Source organism: Schistocerca piceifrons, chromosome X (assembly GCF_021461385.2).
Source record: "Schistocerca piceifrons isolate TAMUIC-IGC-003096 chromosome X, iqSchPice1.1, whole genome shotgun sequence".
NCBI classification, from domain to species: Eukaryota; Metazoa; Arthropoda; class Insecta; order Orthoptera; family Acrididae; genus Schistocerca; species Schistocerca piceifrons.
Genome location: NC_060149.1, coordinates 545,701,097 through 545,717,623, shown reverse-complemented (window position 1 = coordinate 545,717,623; position 16,527 = coordinate 545,701,097). Strand labels below are relative to the sequence as shown.

The following is a 16,527-nucleotide window of genomic DNA, read 5'->3' as shown; positions in this document are numbered from 1 at the left end:
ATATGAAGGAAATGTTCATAAGAACTTCGACTGTACAATACAAAAATGACAGTTTCTTCAAGTTATTGCTGAAAAAATTTACCACACTACAGTCTATTTTTTGCCCCATGAAATTGATCAGTAGGGACAAAAGCTTTACTCTAAAAATGGTGATGGCATTGTCATACTTCATGCAGAAGGCACAGTCAGGCAAAGGACAGCACATGCTATTACACATGCTTGAAAGCTTAACGTCCCCTGTTATTTTATCATGTTCCATGATCTCTCTGTGCTAAATGTTGTCATTATGCACCACTCTTCACTACATAGTGACCTTTTGGTCCACTAAGAGGTCTGTATTTTGTAAGAGCAGAACAGGTTCTTTATTATTTTCCATTATATGGTATATACTTTGATTAAAATAACTTTCTGATTGACGTTTCAGTGAGTTGGGTGGTATAGTGCAGTGACAAGCCCATCGTAATTCCTTCTTGAGTGCAGCATGTTTGGTGTGTTGCTGATTTTATTGGCATGTGCAGAGCTTCACCAGAGATGGCTGGCTGTAAGCAGGCAACGCAGACCCGTGACTGCAGTCTGTCAGTCACAAAGTAATTTTAGTTGAAGTGTAGTAATATGTTTGTGGTGAAAGAGCCAGTGACATGGGTATCATGTGACAGCTTGGGTGTCTGCACAATTCCATTGAGGTTTTCTCTTCTGTGCAAATGCTCTTTTGCAGTTGTAGGAGTTCTTGTTCTAACAGTTGTACCTATCCAGAGTACTTTTAGGTGAGTGGATATTTACAGTGCTGCTACTTTGTGTTAATTTGTGAATATTTATTTATTTATTTCAGAGATCTGGTTGTACTTTTGGTACTAACGATGAAGAAACCAAAAGAAATGTTACAAACGACACACAAACAGAAGATAATGTGAGTACTGATCTAGTCACGCAGCATTAAACTTTAAACAAACAGCTAAATTGTACAATAATCTTGTTTCTCCTTTGAATTTAATACCTGATGAACCATATGTTACACAGTCATAATTTTTATTATAGTTAGACCTTTACTTATGAAAATGCTCTGTAATATTGCAGTGAACATTAACAGTGCTTCCTGACTACTTACAAATCACACTGATGCTAACAGGGTGTACCTTGGACAAGGTTATGGCATTTTCCTTCCCCCATCCTCTTTTTGTAATCATTGTACCTGTGTCCAGAGCACTCTTAGGTTAATGGATATCTACAGTGCTGTTACTTTGTGTTCATTTGTGAATATTTCTTTATTTCAGAGATCTGGTGTCAATGATGAAGTTATGGGGGAAAATGCTATAAACCATGAACAAACTGAGCATAATGTGAGTATTGTTCTAGTCATACAGCACTGAACTTTAAACACACAGCTAGCATGTACAACGGTCTTATTTCTCCTCTGAATTTAATACAGTTTAAACCAGTCCTTCATCTCAAATTACTGAGACATTGTAGATAACTCTTCACATCAGCGTCAAGATGTAAGTCAATATCTTTGAAAGGACATGAAATAAAATAAAGGTGTAAGTTCAGTTTTGGAATGTATGATACTTTGTTGTAAACAGTATTTTTCATCTATAGTGTTTTGCACACTACAAATGATTAATCTATTTAGCAATATAAGATGATGCACATCTGAATATTGGAAGATTATGTTCACGAGTCATGACAGATGCTGATACCATAGTAGTCTTTGTTAAAACTATATTTACAAGGAAAGTATATATGAAGGGCTACTCTGAATATGAATGGAAAAACTAGTAGAAGCCAACCTCGGGGAAGATCAGTTTGGATTCCGTAGAAACACTGGAACACGTGAGGCAATACTGACCTTACGACTTATCTTAGAAGAAAGATTAAGGAAAGGCAAACCTACGTTTCTAGCATTTGTAGACTTAGAGAAAGCTTTTGACAATGATGACTGGAATACTCTCTTTCAAATTCTAAAGGTGGCAGGGGTAAAATACAGGGAGCGAAAGGCTATTTACAATTTGTACAGAAACCAGATGGCAATTATAAGAGTCGAGGGACATGAAAGGGAAGCAGTGGTTGGGAAGGGAGTAAGACAGGGTTGTAGCCTCTCCCCGATGTTGTTCAATCTGTATATTGAGCAAGCAGTAAAGGAAACAAAAGAAAAATTTGGAGTAGGTATTAAAATTCATGGAGAAGAAATAAAAACTTTGAGGTTCGCCAATGACATTGTAATTCTGTAAGAGACAGCAAAGGACTTGGAAGAGCAGTTGAATGGAATGGACAGTGTCTTGAAAGGAGGATATATCAACAAAAGCAAAACAAGGATAATGGAATGTAGTCTAATTAAGTCGGGTGATGCTGAGGGAATTAGATTAGGAAATGAGGCACTTACAGTAGTAAAGGAGTTTTGCTATTTGGGGAGCAAAATAACTGATGATGGTCGAAGTAGAGAGGATATAAAATGTAGGCTGGCAATGGCAAGGAAAGCGTTTCTGAAGAAGAGAAATTTGTTAACATCCAGTATTGATTTAAGTGTCAGGAAGTCATTTCTGAAAGTATTCGTATGGAGTGTAGCCATGTATGGAAGTGAAACATGGACGATAAATAGTTTGGACAAGAAGAGAATAGAAGCTTTCGAAATGTGGTGCTACAGAAGAATGCTGAAGATTAGATGGGTAGATCACATAACTAATGAGGAAGTATTAAATAGGATTGGGGAGAAGAGAAGTTTGTGGCACAACTTGACCAGAAGAAGGGATCGGTTGGTAGGACATGTTCTGAGGCATCAAGGGATCACCAATTTAGTATTGGAGGGCAGCGTGGAGGGTAAAAATCGTAGAGGGAGACCAAGAGATGAATACACTAAGCAGATTCAGAAGGATGTAGGTTGCAGTAGGTACTGGGAGATGAAAAAGCTTGCACAGGATAGAGTAGCATGGAGAGCTGCATCAAACCAGTCTCAGGACTGAAGACCACAACAACAACAACAACTCTGAATATTTTGAAAAAGTGTCAGAAATAGATACTTTACAAAAACTTATTGTTACATGTCATAAATGTACTTCCTTTCTAGTTGTGTGCTCTTGGGCATTCTCTAAAACAACACAGTGAAATACTTTAATAAATTGTTACTTGAGCTGGTTGTTTAAAAGTCTGCAGGGAGATGTAGATGCTTATGGTGCCTTGAAATGATTATCATATATAGGGTGGGCCACTGGTAGCTACCAACACCCAGTCTGACAAGAGGGCTCGTGTAGCCAGTCGTCCTGACTCGGGAGCGAAATCTAAGGGTATCATGTCTAGTAACAGAACACATGCTGGCAGTCAGAATTTGTTTTTAATTGTTAAGAGGAAAGAGGGCAGCTTTGAGAAAGTTTCACCTTCCTATATTCAAAAAGGGCTAGAGGGCTTTGCTGAAAGTTGAAAATCTGCTAAGTGATTGCGTAATGGGACGTTGCAGGTGGAAACTGCTGGTTTCCTATTAAGCTAAGAATGCAGAATGCGCAATCCGTTGGGGAATATGCCATCGAAACTGAGCTGCACACCACCTTGAATGATAGCAAAGATGTTGTGACATGCAGGGATATTCCCAAAGAGGAACTGAAAGATGAGTGGCTCCAGAAGTAATAGTTGACATGCAAAATATCATGAAGAGGGTGGATGGGGTTCTTGTTAAGTCCGACTCCTTTATCCTGACGTTCAGTAGCATGAAACTCGCTGAGCATATTAAGGCAGGTTTCCTTCGCTTAAGTGTGCGGCCTTATGTACATAACCCAATGCAGTGATTCAAATGACAGTTCTTTGGGCATAATAATCTTGGGTGTCATGGAGAAGTTACTTGTGGCAAGTGCGGTCAGGAAGGTGTCCATTGTTAGTCTCCATTGAAGTTTGTGAATTGCTCTGGACCTCACCCTGTCTGGTGTCAGGACTGCAGTGTGTATCTGGAAGAATGGAAGATACAGGAGCTTAAAACTATGAAGCTCATCCCCTATGGGAGGCAAAAAACTTACAGAAAGTCATGCTGCACCCGTGTTTTGCTACCTCCTTCACTTCAGTTGTTAAACAGCCAATGCCGGAAAGCTAGTGCTGCTACAAAAACGGAGGCTGCTAATGTCAGCAGTAGTACCTGTGTGTGTCCATGCACTTGTGCTACTGCGGTCGTTTCTAAGCCTGTCCCTCCCCAAAGAACTTCAGAAAAAGCTGTGGTTGCTGACATTGTGGTGCTCCCTACCCATCCAAAGGTTCCATCTGATATGCTGTACAATGCTGCCACACCCACAACTGCAGTAGTGGCTGCAAAGTCCTGGCAGGGGAAAAAACTCCAAGGCAAAAAGTCCAACACCGGTTGAACTGGGCAGAAAACAGCCTGACGTTCTTGAGAACGACCTCTCTGACGTCTCTCTTGAGTCTTCTGTAGAGGCTATGGAGCTTGATGTTGGATATGGGCAACCATCTTGCTCCAAAACTGAGCTTCCACCCATTGTGGGCTCACCTCCCCATCAGAAAGTCAGGATGAAAGTACTACCCCAGGCACCCCCACCCCCGCCCAAATAGATGGCTCCTATTATACAAACATGAAAGGATTCAGGATGCTCATTGAGGAACTGAAACTCCTGATGCAGCAATGCCCTCTGTGCTTGTGTTTACAGGAAACATGTTTCAAAGCATCTGATGCCCCTGCACTATGGGGCTATCGCTATATCACAAGGATGTCCTGACGGGGGCAGAGGCAAAGGAGGGGTTACCGTGTTTGTCAATTTTGTCAATAATGGGCACCACTCCTCTGCCCTTCCTCTGTATACCAACCTGCAAGCAGTTGCAGCTGAAATTTCTGCACGTTAGAGGCTTAAAGTTTGTTCTCCTTATTTACCTCCACTGGATGCAGCCATTATGCCCTGTGGGGCTCAACATCTACTTACCGTCGGGGTCGAGTTTTGGAAAGCCTCCTGACATCTCGAGAACTGTGCATCCTAAATACTAGTACCCCAACTCATTTTTGTGCTGCTTCTGGGTCATTCTCAGCCATTGACCTACCTCTCTTCTGCCGGCCACGGTGGCCAAGTATTTCTAGGCGCTTCAGTCCAGAACTGTGCGACTGCTACGGTCGCAGGTTCAAATCCTGCCTCGGGCATGGATGTGTGAGAGATCCTTAGGTTAGTTAGGTTTAAGTAGTTCTAAGTTCTAGGGCACTGTTGATCTCAGGTGTTAAGTCCAATGGTGCTTAGAACCATTTTCTACCTCTCTTCTCTCCAGCCTTCGCCGACTCTGTTCACTGGGAGGTCATTGACAAGCTTCATTCCAGCGACCACTTCCTAACCCGCCTTCAGCTACTTGAAGGTGTGTTGTAGGAACAGAAGCCACCAATATGGATGATTGGCGGGGCTAACTGGACACCGTTTGGCCAGTTGGCTGGGTTTGAACACCATGACAGCATCCAGGAATAGGTGGATCACATCACACGTGTTCCATCATGTTGCTGATGTATCCATACCAAAGTTTTTCGGCCCTCTTCAGATGCGACCTGTCCCTTGGTGGACAGAAGAGTGCCATTTAGCCATCCGGGACAAGCGTGTGGTGCTTCGACAGTTTAAATGCCGCCTGACAGCAGACAATCTCACACCATTTTGACTCGCGAGAGCCAGGGCTCGCCGCGTCATTAGAGAGAGCAAAAAGTGGTCATGGCATGAGTTCCTGAACTCCATAAATCATTCCAGTTGTTCCTCCAAAGTATGGGAAGCCATCCAGAGGATTTATGGTAAACACAGCCATTTACTGATAGCTGCAGTGCTGCACTAAGGTTGCCTCCAAACAACACCTAGAGACATTGCTCAGACACTGGCCGAGCATTTTGCACAAACTACTGCCAGTGCAAGCCAGGATCCAGCGTTTCATCACTACTGTGCGACTGTCGAGAGGGAAAAGTTGAACTTCAGATCCAACAGTTCTGAGGTCTACAACTCCCCTCATGGGAGCTTGAATCGGCACTGACTTCCGACTTCCGACACTGCACCCAGTCATGACCACATCTGGTACTGCATGCTTCGACATTCGCCGGCGGCATCAAAGGAAGTCGTCCTTGAATGTTTCAATCTAATATGGCAGACAGTCGTATTCCACAACTCGTGGAGGGAGGCAATTCTAATCCCTCTCCTCAAACCAGAAAAGGACCGCACATGACCCAGTAGTTACCGGAGTATCGCCTCAACGAGCTGTGTAGGAAAGACCCTGGGAAAGATGGTTAACTGTCATCTGGTCTGGCTGTTAGAGACCAGGTAACTCCTTAGCTGCTCTTGGTGTGGATTCCAAAAATTTCAGTCCACCGTCGACAACCAGACCCTCTTAGAGGTGGCTATTCAGCAGGCTTTCCTCGGTCAGCATCACTGTATTGGCATATTCTTTGATGTCAGTAAGGCATGCGATACTACTTGGAGACACTGTATTCCCATACAACTGCATCAATGGGCCTTTGGTTGCCACCTCCCCATTTTAATTTTGTCTTTCCTGTTTCAGCAGTTTTTTAGGACCTGAGTTGGTGACACGCCGTCTGATCGATTTGAGCAGGAGAATGGTGTCCCTCAGGGCAGTGTTTTTTAAGTGTTACCCTCTTTTCTATAGCCATCAACAGTATCACATCTACAGTAAGGAGTCCTGTACAGTGCTCCTTATATGTGAACAATTTTGCTGTTTTCTGTTCCTCCTCCAGTGTTGCAACAGCGAGCCATCGGCTGCAACTTGCAGTGTGCTGCAAAGACAGGTTTTCAGTTTTCTGCTGGTAAGTGTGTGTGTGTGTGTGTGTGTGTGTGTGTGTGTGTGTGTTCATTTTAATCATTCTCATCATCTTTTTAATTTGCCTGCCTTGAATAGGGGGGACACTATACTACATTTTAGAGACACAGTGTGATTTATGGGCTGCATTTTGGACTCCAGATTGTCATGGTTGCCCACATCTGTGAGACTTGAAAGCCAGAACCCTGAAGGCACTAAACATCCTCAAGTGCCTTAGCTGCAGGTCTTGGGGGAGGCGACAGGGCATGTCTCCTCCAGTTTTATCAGAATATTGTGCCTTCATGGCTGGACTACAGGTGCACGGTGTATGGGTCAGTGAGGCCCTCGTATTTGCAGATTGTTGATGCTGTCCACCATGTGGGGATCTGACTGGCCACAGGTGCTTATTGGACCAGTCCCATACCCAGCCTCTGTGTTGAGGCCAGGGAACTACCACTTACCATCTGGCGGCAGCTCCTCCTGGTGCGCCAGGTGTGGAAGTTTCTTGCAGCTCCAACTTCACCCGCTCACTGTTATTGTTGGTCATCCACTTTTGGACCGTCTTTTTTCCCACCGTCCCTGAGCCATGATGCCATTTGGGATTCATGTGCAATGTGTGCTGGAATCCCTGTATGGTCCAAATCCAGGGTTTTAACCACCTGCCACCCTGGTTACTGGAGAGGCCCAGAGTGATTTTTAGATTTGGTGGGGTACAAGAGAGGTTGGACCCCTGCTTCCATTTTTAATGCAACATTTTCTACCATTTTATCTGAGCAGCACGACTATGTAGCTGTTTCTATGGATGGGTCGAAACAGGGGGATTCTATTGGTTGCTTTGTTGTTTTTTTGGATTGTGTGCTCAATGTCCGACTGCCTCAGACATTTACTGCCTTTGATGCAACAATTTCTGCGATCTTGCGGGCACTGGAGCAGATGAGACCCTCTTCCCGTCCTAAATTTCTTGCCCGTTCAGATTCACTAAGTGCTTTCACTCGTTGCAACATTTGTACCCAGCAACTAATATACTCCACACGATCCAGGATGCCCTCCTTCAACTACAACAACTGGGGAAGGAGGTGGCTTTCTACTGGGTTCTAGGGTACATGGGCATTGCTGGGAACAAAAAGACAGCTCTCGCAGCCAAGGAGGCGTGTCTTGATTCACAACTATTTCAGTGTGCCATCCCCCTGCACGCACTCACCTCACTGTTGAGCTCAAGAGTCTTACATCTGGGAGGATGAGTGGCTGGAAATGACTGGCAATAAGCCCTGTTTAGTTGAGCCCACAACGTGTGTGTGGTGTACTACTTCCAGTCACGTAGACGGGACGAGATTCTCCTCACTCGTCTTCATATAGGTCATAGGCCTTTGACACACAGTTCTTTGCTCTGTGGAGAGGACCCTCCAATGTGTGGTGCTTGTGGCATCCAGATCATGTTTTATTGGGTTGTGTTTTATTTTCTGACCAGCATCCCATGGCTGACTTCCCTGTGGATCTGCCATCTCTTTTAGGAAATAATCAAACAAATGTGGTTAAAGTTTTAAAGTTCTGTGACTTGTCCAATGTTTTTACCAAGATCTTAGGGAGAGGGTCTTAATTTGTTCACAGGGTGACTGGCTCACCCGTATTTTACATAGGTGGCCAGCCAGTGACAATTTTCTGTGGCGTCCTTGACACTCCTTTCTCGTTTTACTTATGTTTTATTTTCTTATGCAGCATTTTTTGTCGTTTCCAGCTTTCTTTACTTATAAACTACCATTTTACAAATTTTGTTCACATTCGTTTCTTTTAATGTGTGTTAGGGTGCTGATAACCTCGACATTGAGAGCGCCCCCCCCCCCCCCCCACACACACACACACACACACACACACACACACATATGCACGCACGCGCACGCACCACGAAGCCTCTTTCAGATTGTCAGGTGCTGCTAAACTGTCTCACTTGAGTACATGGCATCTCCATCTCCTCACTGGTCATTCGACATCTGATGCTGTTTTTGCTGTTGTATGCTAGTAAGACTAGTAAGTTTTAGTAAATAAACTAAGCATGAATATAAGGAGTAGGATAGAGTGCTACTTACCGTAAAGGTGACCTGTTAAGTTGTGGACAGGCACAATGAAAAGACTGCTACACATGCAGCTATCAGCCAAAACCTTCCTCAGCAAAGAAAACATACACACATTTACGCAAGCACACACACCTCACACACACTCTGCCACCACCACCGGCAACTCTTACTGGAATTCTGATCAGAGCTGTCAATGGTGGTGGCCAAATGTGCGTCAAGTGTGCTTGATTGTGTGTATGTTTTTTGTTTTTTTTTTTGCTGAGGAAGGCTTTGGCCGATAGCTGCATAGGTATGTTTTTTCGTAGTGCCTGTCTGCAACTCAACGGGTCATCTTTACTGTGAGTAGTAATCTATCCTATTCCTTGTATTGTTGTTATTCCTGCCTGGAGTTTGCATTGTTTAAATGATACATTAACATTATTTCTGTGCTCCAGTGATTGTTCTACCTGTCACAGAGAATTACAACTAGAATCATTTTCATACCTGCTGATTGTGTATGTGTACGAAGTTATGTTGACATCTGGGTCTTCTGGGTGCTTCACATTTTTGTCAGACAGTAATCACCATAACTGTTAATGCATTTATCCCATTGTGACATAAGGCAATCAGTGCCTTTCTGGAAAAATGGTAACTGTTGCCTATGAAACCGTGATTGTACCCAGGTGTGCACCTCTTCATCTGAAGCCAATAGGCGGCCACAAATGTCTTTCTTCAGGCCTTCAAAGATTTCCCAGTCAAACTGCTGCAGTTTAGTCAAAACAACCTTTGCAACATGGGGCAGACATTGTCTTGCAACAGAATGATGGCGTCCGTCAACATTCCTGGACATTTGGACTTGGCATCCTTCATTGAATGCACAGCAGTTCATGGACACTTTGCAGAAATGTAGTGCACCAAGTTCAAGGGCCCAAGAATATTGATGGACAGCAACACTCTGTTGCAGAGTAATCCCTGCCCACATGTTGTCAATGTTGTTTCGACTATGCTGCAAGAGTTTCATTGGAAAGCCGTTACACATCCACGTACTTTTTTTCCACCTGTCTCAATTTCATTTGACTGCCCTTTTATAAGAAGGCATCAGATCAAGACTGCTAGGTGGACAATGAAGAGTCTCGATTTTGGACATATAGGAAATTCTCCTATGTCTCAGTTACTAATGGTGCCTTCTTAAAGTGTGTTTCCAACAGTGTGTTAAACCTGTAACATTCCGCTACTGAACTGTGTGTGCCATCTAGTATCTCTCTCTCTCTCTCTCTCTCTCTCTCTCTCTCTCTCTCTGTCACACACACACACACACACACACACACACACACACACACACACACACACACACACACACACACGCTCACTCACACACTCTAGTTGTTTAGGTGATAGCCTCTCTGTGAACATATGAACTAAAGCATGCCAATTTCTTCTATTATGCACTACTTTCTGCAGACTTTCCAGGTTGGAACCCATTACTTCTGTGATTCCATCAATCCATCTCATTCTTTGCTACCATTTTCTTGTTGTTCCTTCAGTCTTCCCTAGCACTCAGGTGTTTTCCAGTGAATCATGCCTTTCGAGGCGCAGTCTGGTTTTATTTGTTGCACTACTGACCTATTCGTTTTCTTTGTGGTCCATGGAGCTCTGAAGAGTTTCCTCCAACACTACAATCCAAAGAAGTTTATTATACACCATTCAGTCTTTCTTATGGTCCAGTTCTTACATCCATACATCACACTGGAGAGACAATAGCCATTACTATATGGATTATTGTTGTCTACTCCTTAAAACGCTCTCAAGGTTGGATATTGCTTTTCTGCCAAGTAACAAGAAAGTACAAAAAGTATAACACTATAGCAAACTCATCCGACAGTGGTGTGGATTTAGTGTTGGTAAACCCAGCCACCGATGACAGTTTTTTGTTTTTCTTAAATATTATGATATGTCAAAAAGCTAGTATTTGGCTGTTTCAGGGCTGTGGGCTTGAGATAGCTGATGTAACTAAAGACAAAACTGCAGGGAACTGGGAAGCAACTGTTATCCCAAATCAACTCGGGGATGATGGGAATACTATGTTTATGAATCTATCATCCAATAATCAGTACATATTTCTGCAATTATATAAGCTACTTTTAAGGTGTACCAACTACAGATGTATCCTGTGAAACACATATTTCCATAGGTTTCAAATCAAGTAACGCTGTGAAAAGGATTAGAAAATATCAGATTCCACAGAGCATTTATGAAGCAAGGCAGTTGGTGAAGAGAGAGATTTCAATTCGAAAGTGCAACTTCCCTGTCTCCAAGCCGGCCACTGTGGCCAAGCAGTTCTAGGCACTTCAGTCCAGAACCGCACTGCTGCTACGGTCTCAGGTTCAAATCCTGCCTCAGGCATGGATGTGTGTGATGTCCTTAGGTTAGTTTGGTTTAAGTAGTTCCAAGTCTAGGGGACTGATGACCTCAGATGATAAGTCCCATAGTGCTTAGAGCCATTTTGAACCCTGTCTCCATCTGGGAACTGAATTCTGCACTTCTGGTGTCATTTAACCGCTCCTAAAAATTCAAATACAGTGCAGAGTTTAGACAATAATGTGAAATAAATTCTTATATCTATTTTTGTGTGTGTGTGTGTGTGTGTGTGTGTGTGTGTGTGTGTGTGTGTGTGTGTGTGTGTGTGTGTGTGTGCGCGCGCGCGCAATTGAATTTAATGTGAATCTTGTTGATGTATTCAAGTAAGTATTGAAACGAAGTTTCTATCAGTCATGGAAATTGAATCTACGTTATAGTGTTTATAGTTTGTTTCCAAAATATTGCGGTTTGCTGCAAAGCTGCCATGTTGATTGTTTCAGGGCACTGTTCCAGTTGCTGTTGATGTCATTAATGCTATTACTGAAATTAACCAGGATAAAACTCTCACCCCAAATCACCCTGAAGATGTAAGTTTCATATTTACGTCTATTATCATTTAAACAGTTAATATTTCATGAAAGGTACTTGAGTGTCTGATTTCAATCATGATAAAGAGTGGAACTGACTCTCTGTGAGAAGTACTCTTCAATGGGTAGGCTTACAGAACTGCTTCTAAAACCCCAATGCAGTACGTAGAGATGAGGTGGTAGACATCCTTATTGCTTCCCTTAATGCCGTTTTTCTTGTTCTGTGAAATTTCGGGGGAACTGCCAGGTGTCAGTATTAGCCTGAGTTAGTCAGAGTTTCAGTGGATCATTTTGCACACTAGATTGTCATGATGTGGAATGAGTCTTTTGATATTTACATCGCAAATTAATTTGTACGTATGGTTACATTTTGAACATTTCTAAGGTTTTTTCCATTCTCTCTCTCTCTCTCTTTCTCTCTATTTCTAGTGGAAAAAAGCTATTCAGATATGAGTTAATAATTCCTACCCACCACCTTCTTCACATTACAGTAATAGAAATTCTTCTATGGAATAGAAGTTGTCAAGGAGAAACTTATTCAGTTTGTTACAAAATTTTACTTTGCTGTCTGTCAGATATTTTATATCACTGGGTAAGTGATGAAAACATTTTGTTGCAACATTGTGCATCCCTTTTTGTGCTAAAGACCACCTTAAGATGGAGTAATGAATGTTGTTTTTCTTTCTGGTATTTTAATTATGGACCTCATTATTCCTTTTGAACTATAGTGGATTATTTACAACAAACTTCTTGATGGAATAAATATACTGTGAAGCAGTAGTCAGAATGCCCAACTCCTTAAACAGGTACCGACAAGATGATCATGGGTGAATACCAGATAATATTCTTACAGCAAGGTTTTGCACAATGAAGACTGTTTCTTGAAGATGAGTTATCCCACAACATTATTCCATATGACATTACTGAATGAAAATGAGCAAAATATGTCATCTTACTGATTTGTCTATCCCCAAGATTTGCAATGATTGTATGTGCAAGTGTGGCCGAACTAAATTGTTTTAGGAGTTGTTTACCCAGTTTATTATTTCTTCACCATGTGTTACACTTATCATTGGTATAGTACCTCTAGATGTGCAGAAGTGAATGTGTTTTGTCTTTCTAAAATTGGGGTTGAGGCCGTCAATGACAGTTCTAAGAACTTTGTTCACCGTTTCTTCTGTTTCCATATGTATGCTTGGATTGATTACAATACTAGTGTCATCCGCAAAAAGAACTAATTCTGCTTGTTGTATACTGAATGCAAGATCATGTACACATATGAGGAACAGTACTTTGGGGAGCCCCATACGTGATTTCTTCCCAGTCAGAATTAAGTCCCTGGAATATATTGCTTGATTAACTAAGTACAACGTTCTACATTGTTTTGGTAAGATATGACATTATCCATTGATTGGGTATAACCTCAGTCCCATAAAAGTCAATTTATCTGGGAGAATTCTCTGACTCATGCAACCAAATGCCTTAGAGAGGTTGCAGATATTACCAATCAGTGGTATTTTATTATTTCATGTGTGTAAAATTTGGTGAGTGAACGTGTAAATGGCATTCTCAGTAGAGCAACCCTTCTGAAGCATACTATTGTTGCTAAGGTGAGATACTATTCTAGAATGCTTCATCTTCTCAAAAATTTGTAATGTTGTCAACAGTGAAACAGGTTGGTAGTTACTGACATATCTCTTATCACTTTTCTTGAAGACGGATTTAACTACACATATTCCAGTCTCTCTGTAAAAATGTCCTGAGTTAGTGATGCGTTACATATTTCAGACAAGACTGGGCTTATTACATGGAACAAATTTTTAGTGCTCTATTGGAAACATCATCAAAAGCAGATGAACTTTTATTTTTGAGAGAATGTATAATTTTCTTAATTTCAAAACTAAAAGTTTATGATCGAATTTTATGGAAGTTGCTTTTTCAGCATACTGCTGGGATATTGCTTTTGAACTTTTTGTTCTTATACTTTCTACTATATTTAAGAAATGATTATTAAATGCATTTGCTACCCATGACTCATCATTTATAGCCTTTCTATTCAGTTCAGTAGTGATGTCATGTTCTGTGGCTGGTTGTCCTGTCTCTCATTTCACTACATTCAATATAGGCTTAAGTCTGTTGTCCGAAGAACTGATTTCTGACATTATGTGCAAGTTTCTTGATTATTTAATAATCTTTCTTAGTAATTTTGAGTAGTTTTCATAGAATACAACTGCTGCAGGATCCCTACTTGTTCTTGCCAGAAGGTACATTTCACAACACACTTTAATCCCTCTAGTGATCCATTGTTTTTTATATGGCTGTTTAGTACCCTTTCTGATTAACTTATCTGGAAAGTTATTTTCAATTAATGAAATTTCGTGGAATAATGTATAAGCTGTCAATATTTTAAACTCTTACATCAATCTGTCTTATTTGTAGTCAGTGTGTAATGTATTTGGCTTTGACATCTGAATGTCTAATGTTAAAATTCCTTCTTTCTTTCCTTATTGGAAGAGAGTGAATTTAATTTTGTGTGTTTGTTTTTGTAGTAACTGAATTTACTGTGATTCTTGTTGATGTATTAATGTAAATATTGAAAGAAAGTTTCGGTCAACCATAGAATTTGAATCCATTACAGTACTTATAGCCTGTTTCCAAAATATAGCAGTTTGTTGGAAAGTTGGCATTTTGATTGTTTCAGGCCACTGTTCTAGTAGCACTTGATGCTGCTAGTGCTATTATTGAAAACAACCTGGAGGAAACTCTCATCCCAAATCACCTTGAAGATGATGTAAGTTTCAAATCTGAATCTACTATCCTTTAAACAGTTCATGCTTCAAGAGAGGTACTTGAGTGTCTCATTTCAGTCCTGATGAAGAGTGAAACTGATTTTTCTTTCTGTGAGAAGTAGAGTCTGCAATGTATAGACTTGCAAAAATTGTTCTAAACGCCAAATGTATTACAGCATTTTGCAGAATGTAGAAAGTCATGGGAAAAAATCCTTATTGCTTTTATTAATGCAGTCTTTCTTGTCCTGTGAAATTTTAGGGGAACTGCTACATGTCTAGTATTAGCCTGAATTTTCACAGAATAATCTATAAACTGTGGAAACTTTAAACCTCACATTAATCTGTCTTATTTGAAGCCAATGTCTAATACATTTGGCTTTGACTACTGAACATTAATATTCGTTCCTTCTTTCCATATTGGAAGAGAGTGTGCTTAATGTGTGTGTGTGTGTGTGTGTGTGTGTGTGTGTGTGTGTGTGTGTGTTTGGAAATATATTATTAAAGGAAAGGTTCTGTCAGGCCCTGGTATGTGGGGTTAGTGATTTGGCAAGATTCTACAGTACAGTATTACTAGCTGACAAAAAAATGTTTTGTATTGTCTGAAAGCTAGCATTTTGTTGTTTCAGGGCAATGGTCCAGTAATCACTGATGTCACTAGTGGTAATATCGAAGACAACCTAGAAGAAGCTATAACGTCAGATGACGTCAGAGATGATGTGAGTATTGAATTTATCGATCTTACATTCTTTAAGCAGATCACACTTGAAGAGAGATCCTTGAGGCTTTAATTCCAACCTTACTGAAGAGTTCAACTGCCCTTTTTCCATGTGGGAGCTGAACTCTGCTTATTGTTAGTGAGTGAAATTGTGCTAAATATCCAAATGCACTACCGTATGTTTCAGAACAGAAATAATGTTGTGGAAATAATCTTTTACTCAGCACATCATGGTGTTGCACTTAGAAGCTGCATCAGAAAAGTGTGGCCAACTGGTTTGTGATTAAAAAAAATTTTTTTTATTTATTGTCCTCTGAATCAATACTGTACATGACATGCACATGGTGATGCACAAACATACATTTGATGTTGGACATTTCAGTCCTAGATTCCAGGATACTACTGACCTGTAAGAGGTATTGATCTACTATTATAATTGTGACTGCTTGAGGTAACAAAAACATTTCTGCATGGGTAACTTTTAAATATATTTTACAATGTTGAGGAGAGCTATGAATGTACTTGGAAGATTGATATGCTTTGGTAGCTCCACAAATCTAGCTTGCAGTGACATGTTTGCAGCTTCATAAGATCCAAACTTTCATAATGATTTTTCAGTCATCAAGACAAGAATACACACACTGAACAGTGAAAAGCTAACCCTTGGTCCTCTGTTTCTAGTGTGATTATAGTTCATCGACAGTAAAATTCTCCCTTCGGTTTTCATTGTTTGTGATTAGCTTTCAAAAAGCTACTTCTCAGTTCTGACTGATGGTACAGTGATTGATGGAATGAGCAGCTAGCACTGATTTTAAATTTTTGTTCAGAAAAATTATGTCACTGTTAATTAGTGTATCACGGTCTTTCTTAAACTATTTTGGTTCGTACTGAGGCCACTGCTTCAGTTGACAAAGTTTGCTGAGGTTTTTATGTCCCATTTTTGGAAGTAACTTACACTGTTGCTGCGTGTTGAGGATTTTAATGTCAACATCCTCAGATGACTAAACACCATCAAATCTCAGATTCACAGATTGTGTGAAGCCAACTGAGAAAGCACCAGTTTGACAAGGTTTTTGCATGATCCTGGCATTCCATATCATTGTGTTTCCAACAACTGTGTTGATAATTATGAATTACTAATTTCATACCTGTGGCTTTGCTCATGCGTGCATATGTCACATATATTGCATACATCTTCTTGTCCCACCTCTCCATGTCCATCTCCTCCTCCTCCTCGTCTTCATCTTCCTCCACCTCTCTGTCTCCATCTCCTCTTC

General features: G+C 41.0%; 1 protein-coding gene across 1 annotated transcript in view; it reads left to right on the top strand.

Annotated features, from left to right (window-relative positions):
- The window catches only part of LOC124721781, a 524,867-nt gene that overhangs the window by 151,692 nt on the left and 356,648 nt on the right, over positions 1-16,527 (top strand). Inside the window, exons 4-8 of the mRNA XM_047246895.1 lie at positions 830-907; positions 1,272-1,337; positions 11,660-11,746; positions 14,448-14,537; positions 15,162-15,251. Of these exons, the coding sequence (XP_047102851.1) occupies positions 830-907; positions 1,272-1,337; positions 11,660-11,746; positions 14,448-14,537; positions 15,162-15,251 (411 nt within the window). The remainder of the gene's footprint in view (positions 1-829; positions 908-1,271; positions 1,338-11,659; positions 11,747-14,447; positions 14,538-15,161; positions 15,252-16,527) is intronic.